The sequence below is a fragment of the Histomonas meleagridis genome, assembly GCF_020186115.1.
Source record: "Histomonas meleagridis strain 2922-C6/04-10x chromosome Unknown contig_27, whole genome shotgun sequence".
In the NCBI taxonomy this organism is placed as follows: domain Eukaryota; phylum Parabasalia; order Tritrichomonadida; family Dientamoebidae; genus Histomonas; species Histomonas meleagridis.
The window spans coordinates 584022-605192 of NW_027150844.1; the positions used below are offsets into that span (position 1 = coordinate 584022).

General features: G+C 29.8%; 4 protein-coding genes across 4 annotated transcripts; all 4 read left to right on the top strand.

The window, feature by feature from the left end:
- Positions 1–84: 84 nt before the first annotated feature.
- Positions 85–2538, top strand: GO595_004652 (piwi-like protein 1; the record flags this gene model as incomplete). The annotated part of the gene is made up of 1 exon (XM_067917807.1): positions 85–2538. The coding sequence occupies one exon, from the start codon at positions 85–87 to the stop codon at positions 2536–2538; it is 2454 nt and encodes an 817-aa protein (XP_067775234.1).
- Positions 2539–7125: 4587 nt separating this feature from the next.
- On the top strand, positions 7126–8346 carry GO595_004653 (nucleoside hydrolase; the record flags this gene model as incomplete). Its single annotated transcript, XM_067917808.1, has 1 exon — positions 7126–8346. The coding sequence occupies one exon, from the start codon at positions 7126–7128 to the stop codon at positions 8344–8346; it is 1221 nt and encodes a 406-aa protein (XP_067775235.1).
- An 8164-nt stretch (positions 8347–16510) lies between these two features.
- Positions 16511–18766, top strand: GO595_004654 (uncharacterized protein; the record flags this gene model as incomplete). Its single annotated transcript, XM_067917809.1, has 1 exon — positions 16511–18766. One exon carries the CDS (start codon positions 16511–16513, stop codon positions 18764–18766), a length of 2256 nt encoding a protein of 751 aa, XP_067775236.1.
- Positions 18767–19926: 1160 nt separating this feature from the next.
- On the top strand, positions 19927–20765 carry GO595_004655 (ankyrin repeats (3 copies) domain-containing protein; the record flags this gene model as incomplete). The annotated part of the gene is made up of 2 exons (XM_067917810.1): positions 19927–20446; positions 20584–20765. The coding sequence occupies 2 exons, from the start codon at positions 19927–19929 to the stop codon at positions 20763–20765; spliced, it is 702 nt and encodes a 233-aa protein (XP_067775237.1).
- Positions 20766–21171: the final 406 nt, after the last annotated feature.

The window sequence follows — 21171 nt, forward strand, 5'->3', positions numbered from 1 at the left end:
GTTACTTCACATCCGACACTTTTGTTCAATGGCTATTACACAAATTGATAACTTTTATTGCGGTTTATGTGAATCTTATTTTGGATGAAGCCTCAAGCCAAGGGCCGTAGGATGTCACGAAATAAAAGTCGTGACGAAGATGAATCATGTTACGATTTACGTGTTAAACTTGGTGATAATGATACAGTCCCAAGAGAAATTCACTTCTCTCAGAACCATGCTTCACGTGTTCAAATCGAAACTAATGTATACGACCTTACATTATCACAAAATAAACAAATTTATCAATACACAGTTACGCTTATACCAGAAATTTTAAGCCCAAGACTTATCAACCATTATCTTTATACGGCATTATGTCCAGAAGGTGGTCCAATGGGTACAAACGAACGCTGGCAAAATATTATTTTTGATGGGCAACATATTCTTTATACAACTTATCCTGATCTTGCTAATGAATATCCTGTAAAGCCTAGTAATGATTCGGACAAAGAAATCATTGTCAAGATCGACCAAGCTCGTCAAATCTCACCTGATGATATTCAATCACTTCTTACAATATATAATACAACATTCCATAAAGCATATCATACACTTGGGCTTACTCCATTTCGACAAAAATGGATTGATGACCGAAGTGGTCAACGTGCAGGGGGCTTTTCAATCAAGTCAGGATTTATTCCATCAGTTGCCCAATTATCAAGTGGGTTATCATATTTAATTGATACTGCATCACGTATAGATCGTCAAGGGACTCTTACGGACTATCTTTCTGAAGGAATTAACAATCCAAATCGTCGTCAATTTCTTGAAGAATCAATCCGATCACTTCAACTCCAAACGAGTCACATGAAAAAGAAGCAACGTCAGATTGTCCCCCACAAAATCTTATGGGACCAAAAACCACAAACCCAACAATTTGATCGATATGATCCTAAGACGAAAGAAACCACCAAAATGACAATTTCCCAATACTTTGAACAAGTATATAACCACAAGTGTAGAAACAACGATGTTCTTATCGACATTGTTTCCAAGCGTGATGGTAAGGAAAATCATCTCTTATTCCCATCATCAGTCATCAGCATTTCCGGCATTACTGATGCAGAGCGACGCAGTGGTTCAACGATGCGTGATATTGCCAAGCATACGAAGATGACAGCTTCTGAGCGTAAGCAAAAATTAGATAATTTTGTGAACACGCTTAAGGGCGAATCGCACACGTCGACCTTCTTAAAGAATTGGGGCTTCGAAATTGGGCAAAGCAAGAAAGTCGACGGGTATCAAATCCAAGCGCCGACGTTAAGTTTCACAAATAAGAGCGGAACCATTGATTCACGTCCGGACGACAAGTTGTCATTCCAAGGCAAGTGGCGTGAATATGGCCTATATCAGGCGCCACAGTTTAAGTCCAATATATTGTTAGTTACATTACCTGAACAACGTGGCATTGAACAACGTTTTAGAAGTGATTTAGAAAAGGTTTCAACTGGTTTGGGCATTCATTTACCACAAATTAAGGTAATCCACGCACAAAACCCACACCCGAATAGCTATAACCTTGCCATCCTTGAGGAGATCGACAAGAACGGAGTACCATCATTTATTATATGCTTATTAAGAGATAACAAAAAAGAATATTATGACAAAATTAAAGAGATGTTAACGGTCAACTTGGGTATGCCCTCACAGTGTATCGTCGAGAATACAATCAGCAGAAGCAAGGGGTTAAGCGTGGCAACAAACATAGCCATTCAAATTGCAAGTAAAATTAAAGGGGTGCCCACAAAAGTGTCATCCCATGACATATCGTTGGGTCATACAATGGTTATCGGATTATCGATAACGATCTCAAGAGGCTCATCACCAGTATGCGCTGGTACAGCTTCTACGAATAATGACTTGTCACAATTTCATTCGAGATCATTTGGATTACAACCTGGACAAAATATTATCCCTAATGATGTCCTTTGTGAGTTCTTGACAAGTGCATTAGATGAATATAAACTTCAAAATGGAGAATTCCCAAAGCGTATCGTAGTATATCGTGAAGGTGTTAGTTATGGACAAATGCCAAAACTAAAAGAAAATGAAGTGAAAAGCATAACGGAAACCTTAGAAAAAGTTACGGGCGATAGCAACATTTCTTTGGTTTACATGATCGCTCAGAAACATGGATCAGTTCGAATTATGAAGGTGAACGGGAATAGCGTGGTAAATGCTGACGCTGGTACTGTCGTAACAGATCAAATTGGAGCTAAAGGCGTGGCTGAGTTTTATTTGGTGTCTCATCACGCTAACCAAGGATCAGCAACACCAACAAGATACACAATAATACATCACTCGCCTGTCACATGGGAAGATGACCAACTGATTTTGTTGACTCATTACCAAACTTTGCAATATCCAAATTGGCCTGGCGCAATTCGAATTCCAGCTTGCTTGATGCTCGCGGGCAGATTGGCCGAAATGACAAAGTCTCATTTGGGTAGTAACCCGCCTCATCAGAATTTGTGGAACTTCTTGCACTTCCTTTGAATGGAATGAGTTTTTACTTAATAAAAAACAAATTCAAAAATAATCACAAAAAGTGGAAAGTACGTTACAATTCAATTGATGTCATCGTACTTCACAAACGTAAACGGTCGTTTGAATTAACGTCTTCATCTGCAACACGAAACGGACCGTCAGCAAAATGAGCAAAAACTGTCTGCGTGACTGTTATTTTTGTCTTGTTTTTACTGATGCCATTAATTAATTCGTGAATCATCTTGCAATGGGAATGCGTGTGCGTAATTGGCTGATACTGGGAAAGTGTATGCTTTTCATTGCTAGAAATGAAGTTGTTGGTTGTGCGCGACAAAGGGGAATATTATTTCAGTGCCGGCCACAAAAATTTGACCATGGAAGATAAAAATTGTCCACTTTTTAACACAAAAATATCTGATCGTCTTTTCGGCATTAAAACTGTTCATTGGACATTAAGAAATTGTCCACTTTTTTGCCAAAATTTATGATGTATGGCTCTTCCGCTTTTTCTATGAAAAACGATAAATGAAGCAGAAGTTTGTCACTTTTTGGAAAAAATGCCGAAATTAAAACGAGCAAAGCCGGAATGAGAGGACGAGTCGACGAGTTCATACGGATGTTCCGAAGCAAGTTAGGGAATGACCAGAATGGGGATTTCGTTTTTGTTGATGATTTGATGTATCATTTTCAAATTTTGGTTTATTTAGAATTATTTTTTATAACTTTGAAATTTGCATTAGATAATGGTTTCAATGATGTTGCTAAATTAATTCTTGAGGGAACCAATGTTAATGCTTATTGGAAAATTTATTTTAATAACATGAAGTTTTAAAATAATGTTTGGAAATTTTTTAAATTATTTAAAACAGCACTTATAATTGCATCTGAAAATGGTGATATAGATATAGTTAAATTACTTCTTGAACAAGAAGGAATTGATATTAATGCTAAAGATATTTATTTGTTTTATTGAAAATTTATTTTAATAATTTTATATTCCAAAATAATATTTGGAAATTATTTAAATTATTTTGGACATCACTTATGAAAGCATCTTGGAATGGTCATACAGAAATAGTTAAATTACTTCTTGAACAAGAAGGAATTGATATTAATGCTAAAAATATTTATTTATTTTATTTAATATTTAATTTAATAATTTTATATTTCAAAATAATATTTGGAAATTATTTAAATTATTTCGAACAGCACTTATGAAAGCATCTTGGAATGTTCATACAGAAATAGTTAAATTACTTCTTGAACAAGAAGGAATTGATATTAATGCTAAAGATATTTATTTGTTTTATTTAATATTTATTTTAATAATTTAATATTTCAAAATAATGTTTGGAAATTATTTCAATTATTTAATACAGCACTTATGAAAGCATCTTGGAATGGTCATACAGAAATAGTTAAATTACTTCTTGAACAAGAAGGAATTGATATTAATGCTAAAGGTATTTATTTGTTTTATTTGAAATTTATTTTAATAATTTAATATTTCAAAATAATATTTGGAAATTATTTAAATTATTCCATACAGCACTTATTTTTGCATCTCGATATGGTCATACAGAAATAGTTAAATTACTTCTTGAACAAGAAGGAATTGATATTAATGCTAAAAATATTTATTTATTTTATTTAATATTTAATTTAATAATTTTATATTTCAAAATAATATTTGGAAATTATTTAAATTATTTCGAACAGCACTTATGAAAGCATCTTGGAATGGTCATACAGAAATAGTTAAATTACTTCTTGAACAAGAAGGAATTGATATTAATGCTAAAGATATTTATTTGTTTTATTTAATATTTATTTTAATAATTTAATATTTCAAAATAATATTCGGAAATTATTTAAATTATTTAATACAGCAATTCTTTTATGTAATTGGGAAAAAGCATTTGAATTTATTCAACTTCTTGCAGATACAACTGATAAAATTAACAAAATTTCTTCTCAACAATGAAAATAAAATTCATAAACACCACTAATATTACTTTACTTTTTATTTGTTTCTTCGTTAACATCTCTTCTTTGACATTTGCAAAATTAATTCGCTTAACTTTTCGAGTGAAGTCCGACCAGATATAAGCTGAATATAAAATAGAAATATCTCGAAAATGAAATAACAATTTTAATATGATCAAATAAATATTTTACTCAAATTGTTTCTTAATATTTTAAATTTTAGTGATATTTTCATTTCATGATTTTTAGGAAAACTATTATCAAAAATATTGAATGAAGAAAAAATTGTTACCATTTTTCTTATGAAGTCTTTTCAACAATTTTTTTCATGCAAAATAAATAAATCTATGTTAATGTGCATATATTTATTCTGTTGCAAGTATATTATAATTTAAAGTTTACCTCGATTTAAATCCGGAATTTACCATCATTTAAAAAGCCAATAGAAGTAAGAAAAAAACGGAGAATTTAATCAAAAATGTTTGTTGTTGCGAGCACAAAAATAAATTGAAAACCATTTAATTTACTCGTATGAGTTTAGTGGGTGGTGCTATACAATCTGTGAATTTATGGTTGATGTAATGCAGTTTACTGTGGATTGTGGTTGATTGATGCAGTATATGTAAAAATTATGGTGTTAATGATTTCCCTCTTTTTTAATCACTAATCACTTGCATGTGTATCATTAATACACCCATTAATCTCACATGTGAAAACATGTTTTTGATTCATGTTCTTTTAATGCACCCAATTTATGGCAAGAAACGATTGAACATTTCAACATGATTTTCTGTGTTTGGTATTTAATATTTTTCACATCAACAACAATCGATTCCGCATCTATATTGAACTTTGTTGGAATTCTGTTCTTATCTTAAAAGTGACAACTCAATTTAAGTCAACCGTTTTATGCTTATTTATCTATTTGCTCGTAGATACCTTTAGACAGTGGGCACCACGAATATTATGTATGAAAAAAAATCATATACAAGACCTTTGCTATTTATTATTTTCGTGTTGATATACATATTAGTAATTGAACTATCCAAATTAAATCCATTAATTCTTAATACTCAATTTCAACAAAAATTTCCTGTCTACATAGCTGCCCTTGTTACATCTGATGATTGGGTACGGTCCACTGTCCTTTATGATACATGGGGAAAAGAGATTGTTCAAAGATATGGTGGAATATTTAGATTTTCCGCAGCAACAACAAACGAACGTTTCGAAAACATAACTATTGTTAACCAATCACTAGCTGATCAAGATTACAAAAAACTTTTATATCTATTCAAAGATTCTGTTAAAGATTTTCTTGAAAATACAAACTTACATTGGATTTATCGAACAACTGAAGATTGCTTTGTAAATGTCGACTTATATGGCAAATATATTAAGAAGTTCTTTTCTCATAATTCACCTTTTCGATATGTTATCAAAGGACAACTTTGTGTGCTATCTTCAAAATTCTTTTATGCGCATGGTGGTAGTGGCTGGATAATGTCCAGAGCTGCTGCACGACGATTTTATGAACTGTTTGATGAAATTGAACCATATTACGCATCAGTTAGTTATGGTGATGATGTTGTCCTCTATAATTTTACTTCTAGAATGGGAATTAATGCTGAAGACATAAAAGATGACCATTTTTTAGGTAGCTCCTTCACCAATTCAGACTTTGATGCATTAAGAACCGTTAATTTCACAGGTTTACGAAAATGCTACGGAAATGAGAAAATAAAATTGAAAAATATTGTGTTTTGGCATTCTGGAAGAGAAGATAATTTCCAGATGCTTCATGGTAAAGAGATCTCTAAGAGGTTACCTGATAATTTGTATTATCAATATCACAGAATGTGTTTAAATTTCTAAGAGAATGTTTAAATATATAATAAAAAATGTTTTGTACAACAACTAAACAAAAAATAAAATTACTAATATTAATCTTTCATTATGAAATACATTTTTATGTATATTTTTAGACATTTTACTGTAATATCTATTACAGAAAAATAACAAAACCATTTTCTATATTAATATAACGTTATGATTTGTAATATATATAATAATCAAACAAATGAATAATTATTATATATTTTTCAAAAATACATTCCATACCATTATAAGACCCCATGTTGTGTGTCCCAATTGTCTCAAATAAAATCAACATTCAATGCGGAGTGGTAGATTGGATGTAGATTGCTGGAAACTGGGCCATTGTATCCCTAAAAAAAAGGAATATGTTTTCATCAACTTAATCTCAATACTCAAATAAATACAAACAATTACCATACTATCAGATTCAAATTTCTCTAATGTCAATGCAACAACATAAAGCACGGCACAAATTGAAGATAGGGGAAAAAAGGATGATCTTCAAAAAACGCTCATAGAGAAACGAATAGGTTCAAAAAAGTTTTGAAGAACAAAAAAAAAATTTCTATCGTTTATACGATAAAGCATTTCAATTCCATTGAGATTGAAAAAACCGTAAAAAACGTTACATTTGAACGTTTTTTTACTTTGAGAGTTCAAGGTTCATATATTTATATTGATGAAAATCTTCTTCACCCGAAAAGCTTACAAAAATACAAATACTTTGATCGCATGGTTGAGTATACAACAGAATGTCTTGAAATTTCACCCGACGAAATGAAAAGAATTCAATCAATTACACCAGAACCAGTTGCACCAGTTCAACTCAAACCAGTTAATGAAAAAATTAAAGTTATTATTGATACTGATTTTGGAACAGATCTTGATGATGCATTAGCACTTCTTTATGCAGTTCGCACAAAAGAATTAGAAATTTTAGGCGTTACTACAATGTATGGACCATCAAAAGTTAGAGCAGCTATTATAAAGAAATTTCTTTCAGCACAATTAAAAACACATCCTAATTTTAAACCATTCGAAGTCATTGCAGGCGCAGAAACGCAAACCGGTACGCACCGTGAGATTTTTTTATCATATAAAGAAGGTATTGGTATTCTTTCAAAAAAAGAAATTGAAGAACTTGGAAATGCAGAAAATTGGGGAAAAGGTAATCAATATGAAGCGAGTGAATTTATTGCTAAAACTGTTAAAGAACACCCGCATGAAGTTACAATTGCATCAATTGGAATTCCTACTAATATTGCATTAGCAATTCAAAATCATCCTGAAATAATTCCATTAATAAAAGAAATAGTTTTAATGGGATGTGGGCATCCTATTACTACTGGATCAGGACGGATGATGAAATATAAAAAGGATAAAAAAGATTGGGCAAATCAAGAAACGATAGAATTTCCTTGGGGCACCCCGGATCAGGACACCCCAATTCAAAAATATATTGAAGAAGGTCACATAATTCATTTTTTCCCTAATCATAATATTTCTGGTGATTCAATGGCCACTTCTATTATATTTTCACATCCGGAAATTAAATGTAGAATTCTTTCTTCTTTTGTTACGCATAATTTTTGGTTGGAAGGAAAAGCAATTGCATACTTAAAAAATATTGCAAAAAATGTGACACCTGAAGAAAGAAATAATCCTTCAAAGCCTGAAATTATAACTGCAATATGTTTAGATGAATGGTTTGAATATAGAGAAGGAAATTGTGGTGGTCAATGTCCTCATGATCCTTTGACGTTACATGAAATTGCTTTTCAAGGAAAAGATTCGCATGTCGTTTATTTGCCTGGAACAATGATAATTCATGAATGGGCTGCTTTTGGTACTTTTGTTCCTCATAAAAATGGAAATCATTTACTTGGTGTTGACATTGTAAATTGTGATGAATTTTTGCAACATTTAACTGAAGTTTTAATAAAAGAAGATTAAATTGAATTATGTAATTTATTATAAATTCTTTGAGTTTTACGAATTAAAAAAAATAATATTAAAGAAAATTAAACATTAAATAACATCTTTAGCTTTAGATAAATTTGATTAAAAACATTAAATAATATTTTATTTCTATTTATTAACAACATTTCTTTCATATTTTCCAAATGTTTTCGTGTATTGTATAATTGCTTCGACCATTGATTTACAATACTCGAATGAAGGCGACAGATTTCTATCTGGCGAATATTCTTTTAAGAACATTAACGCGCTATAAACAGCAGATGTGTTTGATGCAATAAAGCAACCAAACAAAATAGAAAACAAATCATCGAATGAAAGTGTTTCACTTTCATTTGTTTTTATCTTGGAATTTTTCATTTTATTTATTGATGCGCCTTTTTGTATTTCTTTTATTGCGTTAAAGATATGATATAATCCATCGATTGGATTTGTGACATAGATAGCATCTTCCAATCGTAAAGATGCGTTAACAAAATGTTCATCTTTTTGGAAGAATTTACAAATGTTTTCATTCTCTTCAATATCGTTTGGTACATATTTTAATGGAATCACGAAATGTTCCGTACTTAATTCCGATATTTTCTTTAATTTATCGTTTATTTCATTGTCTGATTTGAATAATGTAGATTCAAACTTTTCATAAAATCGATTAAAAATTGTACGAAATATAAATAATAACGCAATGGAATGTTCAGTTGGTGTGAATGAACATTTAGATGGAATCATTTCATATGAAAAAGCAAGAAGATCTTTGATGAGTTTTTGGGGTGGTTCGTTTTGGCACTTTTTGTTAAGAAAAGTGTCAATTTGGGAAGAAAGTGATTCATTATAAAAGAAACACAATGAAAGCTGGAGTTCTGATTCATGCGATGAAACATATTGCGTTCCTGGAATTGCGGATGATATAGATTCTTTTACAATGTTACTTAAAAATTTGGGATAATTTGTTATCCAAAGCGGCTTCTCAAATTTTGATACTTCTTTCTTTAAATGGTCAATGTAAGTAGATAAACGAAGTGCATGCTGTTTAGTAAGGTTTAATGAATCTTGATCAATTACAAAAAAATTACTATTAAGTTGACATACAACTGTATCAGGAACTAGATTGCTTGAAAATAAAGAAATAAGGGTGTCAGATTGTTCAAGAAGATTTGAAATCAAACTGTATTTTTGAGTAAGAAATAAAATTAATTGCTCTTGAAGACACTTTTGAGCAAATACAAGTTTCCTTAATTCCATATTATTTGTTTGAATGCTAAAACAAAACATTTCTGCTTTTGGAGGTTTTTCATTTGTAAGAATCGTTAAATTATTATAAATATTTTTCATTGCTTGAGATAATCTTTCCTTGAACTTTACAATGCTTGCAACAAGGCGAGAATGAATTTGCCCACGCTTAATGTGAAACATTTTTAAAGCATTTTTATTTCCATTAGAATAAAATTGTAAATATTTAGCTAAGTTTTGATTTACATGAAGCCACTTACATAGAGGAATCATGGAAGCCTCGATATTATTTTCGTTTATTTTTCCTTTATAAGATTCTTCGAACATAAAATGATCCAATTCAAAAAAAAACACCTTTCGACCAAACTTACCAACTTTTTGACAGCGGTTTAACGGTTTCGCAACACAAATTTACCTGACCACTTTCAATTCAAAATTTAAAAGTTTTTGATCTCCTGTTTAATCAGATTTGGAGAAAAAGTCATCTCCTGTCCTTAGAGGGCAATGAATGCATTTAAGAATGGAGTAACGCTTATCTACTTTTCAATATTTTAAAGAGATTTTTTTTTAAATGATGAATCAAAAAAAAATAACAACTTTCTCTTTAATAGCAAAAAATGATTGTCATTTCTTAGCCCTTCTCTGTTTTCTTTTTACTTTTCTCTTGTATAAAAAATAATTAATGATACTACTCCATGATTTTACCAAAAAAATTATTTTATGTGTCTTAACAACATCGACTTTCTTGGTCTGTGTCTTTTATTCGAAATGAATTTTCAGGTGCATTTTTAAGATTTTTAATGATTTCAAAAATCATGTAATTTACAGCATTATCAACATTTTCTCCAGTTAAAGCAGATGTGATAAAATAGGGGTAATTCCCTTTTTCTTCTGCAAATTTGGAAATTTCTTCTTCATCTACTTGATGGTCTGGAAGATCAAGCTTATTGGCAATTATAACTATAACCTGTTTTTCGCTTGTATTTTCATCAATTGTTTTAAGCCAGTAATCCAATGACTCGAAACTTTTTCTATTAGTTATATCAAATACCAAAAATACACCCTTACAAGAACGAAAATATGGTGCTGTAATACTACGATATGCTTCTTGTCCTGCTGTATCCCACATTTGAATTTTATATTTAACTCCTTTAACTTCAACTGTATGACATTTGAGTTCTGTTCCAATAGTTGGTTGAACATTATGTACATGATTTGGGTCATTCCATTTCAACATGAAAGAAGTCTTTCCGCATTGATGGTCCCCAGCAAGGATAACTTTGAAAGATTGCATTCTCCACTACGAAAGTCAAATTTTCAAAGTATTGAATTTTCAGTTTCCAAGATTCTTTCATGTTATCAAAATTGAGAAAAAAACAACTGTCATTATAATAAACGGTCTCCAATTTTATTTCGACTTTAATTAGGAAAAAACATTTTTTAAAAAAACTTAATAAACATAATTTTTTATTGTAAAAACAATTTATCAGGAACTTCTTCTTCAGATTCTGATAAGAAATCATCCATAATTTTGTTTGATAATGTATACAACTCATTATCATCCGAGTCTATAAACCTTTCCAAAAATTCCTTAATTTCATCTATATCGATTATTTCCAATGTAGAATTATCATAATTAAAAATCGCATAAATAGTTTTCATTAAAACGCATAAAAATTTTTTGTTATTTGATTCCAAATCAAGGCAATCATTCACCAAAGAAATGAAATCACATTTTTCGAGGACAATATCAGGCCAATTAATAGCAGCGTTACAAAAGATAAACAAAAAACTTTCTTTCATATCAAATTGCATATTTTGATAATTATCCAACAAAAACGTAAAAGCGTCACTTTTTAGTAAATATTCGGCGGTTTCTTTATAAAATGCAATGTTCGAAAAAATAAGCAAAATTTTGGGCATTACACTTGGCATCAAATGTTGGTACTTGAATGGTATAGCCTTAACATGTCCAACTAATATGTTTAATAATGTAATGACGAGTTTTTCGCAATCTGGAATTTTGATGAATGATAAAATGCAGCGATTCCAAACTTTTAATAGTTGCATTAAAAGATTTCCATTCCCAAGTTTATCTATTTCAAATGGTTTTTCAGTGATTTTTAATAATATGCCAATGAATTCGGGAGGCAAAATAATCGAAAGAGAATCATTCCAATAATTAATGATGTCGTCTAATAAGTCTAAGATGTTCTCAAGTACAGTGTTTGTCTTTGTTTGTATGTATTGATGAATTGCTTCGAGTGGTAAAAGAATTAATGGAATTTCATTTATTTGTACATATAAATCTTCCCGCCTAAGATTTTTAAAAATCAAATGAAGGAAAGAAAATAAAGAGAAAAAATACATGTCTTTGTCATAATTAGGAATATTTTGTATAATAACTTCAACAATATGATGTTCAAATGTTAATGAGCCTGTTGCTTCTGGATCACCCCTAACGACATCTGGAAGCAGCAAGTTAATATACTTTAAGTAATTTGGATTTTGAAAAAGAAAAGGAAATATTCCTAAATTTGCTTTTAAATATTGAACTGGTATAGGAGAAAAAACTTTGAGTCTATTGATAATAGACATGGATAAATCAATTAGTGTTAAATCATTCGAATTAAAAATGTCAAAAAAAATTGGAACACAGTCTGTTTGAGATAATATCGCATTTATACGTGGATTCGGTCGTAGATTTTTTAATTGTTGATCAATTGATCTTAAAATTGATATTTTCTTGGTATTTTTAAATTGATTAATAAGATTAGTAAGAAAATTAAAGTCAACCTGCACTATTTTTTGAGCATCGTTGTTGAATTCAATTTTTTCATCAAGATCAATTATTTTATTCGGAGTGGATTGACCTTTATATGATGCCATTATATAACGGTTTTAATCGTCATGGTATTCTTTTTTCTTATCGTCTTTTTTTTTCTTTGTTTGCATTTTTTGGTGCTTTTTAAGGGACGGCTTGGCATGTATCTTTAAAATCTACTTTTGTTATACTATTAGAAAAATTCATTTATATGTTTTATAGATAAAATTTAAAGATAATTTTAAAATGGTAATAGCAACAATATTCATTCACATTAAGTAGAAATTATTACATATATCTAATTTAGTTTGTGGTTTTGCACTAAAATGGATAACTTTGTTGTCTATATATATTACGTATTTATTTACATCATTTGCTTCGAAATCAGTCAATAGATTTCCTTCTCTTGAAGAACACAACATCATTTTGTTCTTCAACCGAATCTGTTTGCTTTAACAAATTTGTATTATCTGGAATATCGCCTTGCAAAAGCAAACTTCCTTCGATTTTCTTCTGCTTTGCTTTCGTACAGCGAACGACAATCCAATAAATTAGCACAGACAAAAATATTATTGCGCCGAAAACAATTAATGAATATACGAAACTCATCCATATGTTTTGAACGCGGCCTACGTCACAACGTATTAAGAACTCTGCGTTCATTTTCTTTTGTATAAAATCTGTCCCGTTAAATTCAGGTGATTCATGAAATATGCAATTGTTACCAACAGTCTCTGTACTTAAATGTTGGAGATTTAGGCCCCACGTCGTACGCGTTTGAGCATTTCCAATCCCAAAGAAAAGTTTTTCTTCACTTTGAAATTGAATTGAATTATTGGTGGATGATTTGATCTGTGAATTATTGTTGAAAATATATATAGTTGAGTTATGTCCTTTAGAGAAATAGACAAAGTTGTCGAAAAAGGTTGATTGATATTGATTAATTGGAAATATGCAATGTCTGATTTGTGGACTTTCAAAATTGACACGTAATCTAGCTTCACCATAAGAACTAAAAGCTGCCACTGCATTATTACAAAGAGATTGATTGAAGGTCCAGATAATCAAATCTAGATCTTTGTAAATTGTAATGTTTAACGAAGATCCTTTAAAATAAAAATGAGGGACAACAGATGTTACATTATTTACAAGGAAATTATTTTGACTTGTATGCGGAAAAAGAAATTCTTTTGCAAAATCTGTTTCTAAAAAATTAAACTGATATGATGAATTGCCCTTTAAAGAAAATGAGTGAAATCCAGTATTTTTTATGTCAAATGTTTGAGATAATCCAAATCGAAAAAAGAATATTGCGAAAATCATCAATTTGGGTTATGTAAATTTACATAACCGTCAATTCGATTGTAAAGTTCTTAAAAAGCCGTAATTCTAATTCTTCAAACTCAAAGAAGTCCAAATAATTTTGTTTTTCTAAGGAAATTTATGAAAATAAAAGTGAAAAAAACTTTAATTGAATAAAGAAAGAAATACATATTATTTGGCTTTAATTTGCTATGTACATCTTATTCATAAAATTTAATAATACACGTGTGTAAATTATTTCCTATTATGATTTTGAGCATCATATTAATAGAATAAATATAAAATAAGCCAAATAAATATTTTTTGCATTTACATCAATTCCTTTTTGTTCAAGAAATAAGATAACAATTTATGTGTAACTTCTTGAAGATGCTTTTAGAGTCATACCAAATAATTCTCAAGTACTAATTCAAAATATTAAAATAAATTTTTAATAAAACAAATAAATATCTCTTTTATTAAAATCATTTTTTTTTAAGTCCAAAAAATATATTAAACCTGGTCCAACAACTGTTTAATGAATATTCATTAATTCATTATTTCCTTTTTCTTCATAAAGATCTTTAAACATATCATTTCGACTTAATTTAATTGCTGCTTCATGTGTATCTACAAAAAATGAATAATTTTGTTTACATAAATAAATATTCTCTTAAGAGGAAATTTCCACCTCCAACAGCAAATTTTCTTGTATTTTTTACACAAGCACTGTTTAATAACAAATATATAAAACATTGAATAGATCCGAAAAATGTTGCATAAACAAAAGATTTTCTTGAATAATAAAAGAACATCTTTCATAAATTAATGGTTTAATTGTTTGAGTTATCAAAACATATATTGTGTCGATCAAGAATTTGAATAACCTTGTGATTGTTCATTTTCTTGATTCGAATCATGTGATGATATTTCTTTGAAGTTTTTCAAAATTATCTAAATGATTATGCAGTTTTGCTTGAATAAATTTTTTTTCATTTTTATTTATTGTATATGAAGTTCCCTGTTATTCACTGGAAATTTTCTAGGTATACCTTTATAATGAATAAAATGTAAAGTATTTTTTTTCATAGCTAAATCTGATAAGATTAAGATGATCATCTATTCCAGAAGAAAATAAGATTCTTGTGTTTCTAATTCAAGAATAAAATTTGTATATTGCTTCATCAACTTACGATAATTTTTATTAACCATAAGATACATTTTCCAAAAAGAATATAAAATATACCATTATTAAATATTAATTATATTATACAATATGTTGTAAAATTATTTGACTATGTATACAAGATATTTTGATATGTTATTCGTACATGTATGAAACGTACCCACACTTATAAAAACAAACAGAAAAGATTCAGATTTAATTAATAAGATAATTACCTTTAACAATGTTTTGAGTGTTTTAAATTTTAACATCTTTTTGGGGTATTCGTTTATAAATTCATTTCAATTGATTATGATAACATTTTTTGTCAAGTGATAAAAATTCGAGTACCCTACAGATTTTTTATATTTGATCCTAACTAGTTATGTGTGAATGCTATTTGATGAAGTTAATATTACTGAAATGCAGATGGAAATGTCATTACATTTATAAAAAATTTTTTAAGTGTTAACTTTCCATTCATTTTAACAAAATGACATCATTCGTATCAAAAGCGCTCGTGTTCTTGAAAATATTTTTGAATTCATTTATTCATCCATAGTTAATTGGCATGTGGTGTTGTTCATCACCTCTCAACGTTGGGGATTCTGTACTTTATTTTTTATGAAACAACTTTTTGTACATTCCTTACTTTTTTCACGGGCTTCCAAACTCAATTTTGAATAAAATTTTCAATCGAAAAAACGATAATTTTTTGATAGAATTTTTAAGTTAATGATTTGACAAGTCAAAAGTGTCTCTTTAGCTGTCCATCAAAAAATACTTTTTTTGTAAATCAAAAAGTGACATATTTAACTTTGTATTTTGCTAGGACACCAGAACAATTTGCTGAGTTATTTTCAGCCATTAGAAGTCCAGATACAAATTTAATTAATCAAGGTTTTCAAATATTAGAAGAATCATATCGACACCCAGAATGTTTTCCTGCATTATTAGCTTTTTTTGAGAAATCAGAAGACCCAATACTTAGAAGATATGCTATCAATGGGGTCGAACAAGCAGTCCTTAATTATAAGGCTAATCAAGACATAAATTTATGTAATAACGTATTTGATTGGGTTTTGGCAAAGATTTTACACGAAGCTGATTACCAATGTAAAAAGTCGCTTTGCAAGGCTTTAGTAGCCATCGCTAGTACCTGGTCTTTTTTAGAGATTTTTCCTAAAATTTCAAATTTAGCAAACTTATGCCTTCAAAACCAAGAAACCACTGCCACCGGGATTCAGTTATGGCACTTAATATTTCCACGTAGCCTTGGCCAAAATCCTCCACCAGAACAAGTTCAATTAGATATTCATTTAATCGAATTATCATCACAATATCTCCTTAGCCCGAACCAAGAACTACGGCTAGCTTCTTTAGAGTTGCTTAATGATGCTATTTATGTTTTTGAGGAAGATTTATTTTATCGTTTTAATTTAGGCCCATTATTTTCACAAATCAACCAGAATATCCAACAATTAGCCTTGAATATCTTACAGTCTCCACAAATAACAATTGAAACCTTTGAGTTTATTCGATTTTATGAAGAGATATTTCAAATGGAACATTTTTATTTCTTCAATGACAGCTCCAACGAAGTAATTGGCATTGCTCTTATGGCTATTCAAAACGAGAACTTACCCAAACAAAATCGAGTTCTTATCCATCTTAATTTAATCTCACCAGCGTATCAATACATCGACAAAAATCTTCATGACGAAGTTCAAAATATTATCAAATGCTCAATTAAGCTCTCACTTGATTGTTGTCATGAAGATCGAAAAGATGAATCATATGAATTTCTTGAAGAATTTCTAACCGATCTAAATGAAGCTGAGCGCTTACTTTTTGATTATTCCTATCCATATATTCGACAATTTGTTGCCAGTCAAGATTTAGCTGAGCGCCAAGTTGCATTTCTCTTAATTCGTTCAGCCTCAATTGTTTTTACCTTTCCACAATCGATTGAATATCTCTTAGTTGTCCTAAGCTTTGGAGATGTTGATGACGAGATCATTGTTCAATCGTGTTGTCAAACCATTGAAAAGTTTCTTAACGATCATCTGGAGACCGTTATCTATCTTTTCAATAACGTTCTCCAGTATTTGACTAATCACATGAAATACTTTTGTATCTTCCAAACATTAGATCGTGTCATTGTAAAATGTAAGATGCCCATTCAATCGTTAAGTAACATTGTCTCTATGTTAGTTAATTTATTACCACGTGCAAATGTTGATCAAGCGACCACATTATTATATTGTATATCTAATTGTTTATTAGTCACCACGAACATTGATGAAAACATATATATTTCTCTTAAGCCAATATTAACATCTGCATGTAATTTACATCCATTATATCAAAGTCCAATTTTATTAACGTTTGGAAACTTAGTTAAAATATCTCCGATAGGAATTGCTCAAGATTTAAGTGCAATTTTTGAACTTATTAACAAGTCAATGAATTCCATTTTAGATCCATCATTTCGATGTGCAGTAATATGTATCCAAAAACTTGTTGAATATTTACCATTAACAGTTTCGAACTTTATCACATCAGAAATGTTACAAAAGATCATCTTCACAATGAATATGGAAATGCCCAAATCTGAAGAAATGCAAATCGAAGGTAATGTATATATGTTCAAACGATGTAAGCAATCATGTTCTAAATGTTTGTTTACCATTGCTCGAGAAATACCGAAATTTGCAGAACAATTCGGATCAACTTTATGGGAAATATTATGTTCGAAGATAAATCCAATCTATGGACCGAATAGTCAAGTCAATGGATTCGATGAACAGTTTTATGAAGGTTGTATCTTATTTCGTATTGGCAGTAAAATGTTCGCGGAGAATCAGTGCCCTTTAATTAACATATTCCCGGGAATGTTAAACACAATTAACACAAGTGATAACACTAAAGCTGCAATAGCTACTTTAAAGGCTTCTTGCGAAATCATAAAATACGCATCGTTCGATCAGATATTTTGGAAAGGAAGCCCCGAAAAGTTAATACACGTGAACTTGCTCTTGTCCGACGGAATATTTTGTTGCGCTTTTCCAAACCAAAAATATTCTCAAATTCCAATCAATTTACGTCGTACAATTTTCCAAACTTTACTGGCGGTTATTGATCGGTGCGGGCATTCAATTATTGAGTTCTTCGATCAAATTTATAAGACAATTTCGCATGAATTTTTCTCAACAACAAAGTTAAATCAATCATTTTTTATGCATATATTCTCAAAGATTTTATATTATTGTCCGGAATTACAAAAAGATCTTTTGGAAACAATTTACCCTTCATTGGTAGAAGCACTTAAACAAGAAGAAGATTATGAAACACAAACAAATCTCTTCATTTCATTAATATTTCTGATTAAAACTACTGGAAATGTGTTGGGTGAATTGGCCGGTTATTTGCTTCAATTGACTACGAAGTTTTTGAACGAGGACATTCAATATTTGACTGATTTATTCGAGGCGTGTCTTGGTTTGTGGGGAACGTTAATTATGAACTTTGGATTTGAGTTCGACGAAAATTCAATTAAATTCATTGACATGATTCAACCAAAACCAAATTCTGAACTTTTGCCGGTTTTTGTCGAATTTCTGATGTTTACATTGAACAAAGTAGGTGGTGATGTCGTGCTAAGAAAATTGAAATATATTTTTACAATGCTGTTCGCTTCGAGAATTGACTTGATCTCAAAAATTCCTTTGGACGTGTTGAAGTTCGCGTTGGGAGCCCTCCAACAAATCCAACAAAACGAAGTTATGGAGTTTTGCGGTTACAACGAGTCGTACGTTAGGGAAATTCAATCGAATTTAAATAGGATATTGAAAAATTTGGAAGAGAAGAAGTAGTTCCTCAGAATTTGCGGTTTTTGAAGTAATTTGATAATGTTTGGTTAAATAAAAATTTGTTTTTAAGAAATAAATGTATAAACAGATTTCGGTTTTCTATATATTGTTATCAACTAAAATCTTTTGATGATGAATTTGCGAGAGAATGGAAATGAAAATTATTAATAATTTTTTTGTTTTAACAATCATTTCATCCTTCCATATGTTTCTTGTACTATATTTCAATAAAAATGAAGCACATTAATATAAGAACATGTTAACCAATTGCTGCTTCTAGTGAACCTTCAAATGTTAAATGATTTTGTTCACATGTATGAATAATCTATAGGTATTCACCTACAATTGCATATTTTCCATTATTTGTTACATATGCTCCTTTCATATGTAAATATTTAAAACAACTAATTGTTCCAAAAAATGCTACATAATCAATTAATGTAACATTTTTTGATAAATAAAATCACATCTTTCAAAAAGTGATGGCTCAATGATTTGATTATATTCAAAACTATTTTATGATGACATTTCTATTTCATTATTTCTAATTATTTTGGCAATTTCATTTGGATTAGTACATTCTTTGATTAATTGTTTACGAAATTTCCAATTATCTTCTTTAAGGTTTTCAAGTTTTCTTTTGATTTCAGCAAAACTTTTATTATATTTATATTTTATAAATTCTTCATATTTCATGTAATTTGCAAATATGGAACCTTTAGATTTTCAACAACTTTCGTATCTATTATCATTAATCAAATTTATAAATAAACAATATGATTCGTTTGCATCTTATTTTAAAAGTAATTGTAAATACATTAAATATATTTGATTCTAGTGATTATTATCTTCAAATGTTTCGATTTTCTTCATAAAATCAAAATATATTTGAATTTCATGAATATTACAACCCATAACAAACAATGTATGTACATAATTTATTCTTAAAAGATACACGTGTAAAACGCGCTTTATCAAATTGGTTGTTTGAGTTTGCTGTTTGGATAATATTATTTTTATTCAAGCCAAGAATTATCTTCTTTATTGATAAGGCTGTTTAGCATTTATTGAGTACACCTTTCATTGGGAATTTTTGAAATAAAATTGAAGACAAAACGATCAGGCAAGAAATTCTGTAAATTATTGAAATATTTTTGGGAAAAATGGAATCCCAACCAAACGTAATGGAAATTTTCCAAGCATTAAAATCAGATGATCTTGATTTCATTAAAAGCTTATATACACTTGATTCGAAAAAAGATCCGATTTTTAGTTATATACCAAATCCATCAATACCTTTGATATTTCGTAATAATTCTCCATTATTATCCGTTGCTTCATTTTATGGTTCACATCAATGTATAGATTATTTACTTCAAATTTCATCAACAATAGACATCAAAGATGCATCTAAATTTCCGATGACCCCACTTCATTATGCAATTGCTGGTAACAAATTGAAAACAGTTAAACATTTATTATCTCTTCACTCTTCTCCCATTGGTATCTTATACTTTTCGATTATTTTTGATCGAATCAAAATATTACAATACTCACTTGAAAACCAAATTGAGCCGATAGATTCGAAATTTAATGGGGAAACAGCGTTAAGCACATCACGTGACATCGGCAATAGTTTATTTATTGCCTTATTAATTGCTAATGGAGCCGAAGACGTCGTCAGTATTCAATCGCAACCACTTAAAAACGTCAACAAAACAAAAGAAATTGTTGGAATTTATTTCTCTTTTTATTAACATCACTTCATCAGGCAGCTGATTCTGGTGATCTTGAATCATTTCGTAATATTCTTTCGGAAGGTAAAATCAGTATAAATGCGCTTACATCGAATGGCGACACGCCACTTATGTTTGCTGCACGGAGAGGCTCACTTCCGATTGTTAAATTCATACTTCAACATGAAGGAGTTGATGTTAACCAAGCGAATAAAGGCGGAATTTTTTTGGTATTTTTAAGACACCTCTACATCTCGCTGCTTTGAGAGCTAAATATGATGTTGTTCAGTTCCTTTTGAGTTGCAAAGGAATTAATCCGATAGCTAAAACTATTCATTTTCGTTTTGTTTTTTCGGTGTTTTTTTAATGGTTTTAGAAATGCTCTTCATTGTGCTGCAATAAGATGTAAAACAGATATTATTGATTTACTGTTAAATACACATCAATTACATCCGAATCAACAAGATAATAAAATTCGTTTGGTTGTCTTGGTGATACACCACTTCATATAGCAGTGTATAACGAAAACATTGAAGTTATTCATAGATTCTTAGAAGTGCCAGGTGTGAAATTTAACATTAGAAATGTGGTTTGTTTTGTGTGTTTGGTGGAGTTTTTTTGTTGATTTTAGAGCTGCTTTCGATTTATGCTCACATCCTTTTTTAGTACAGT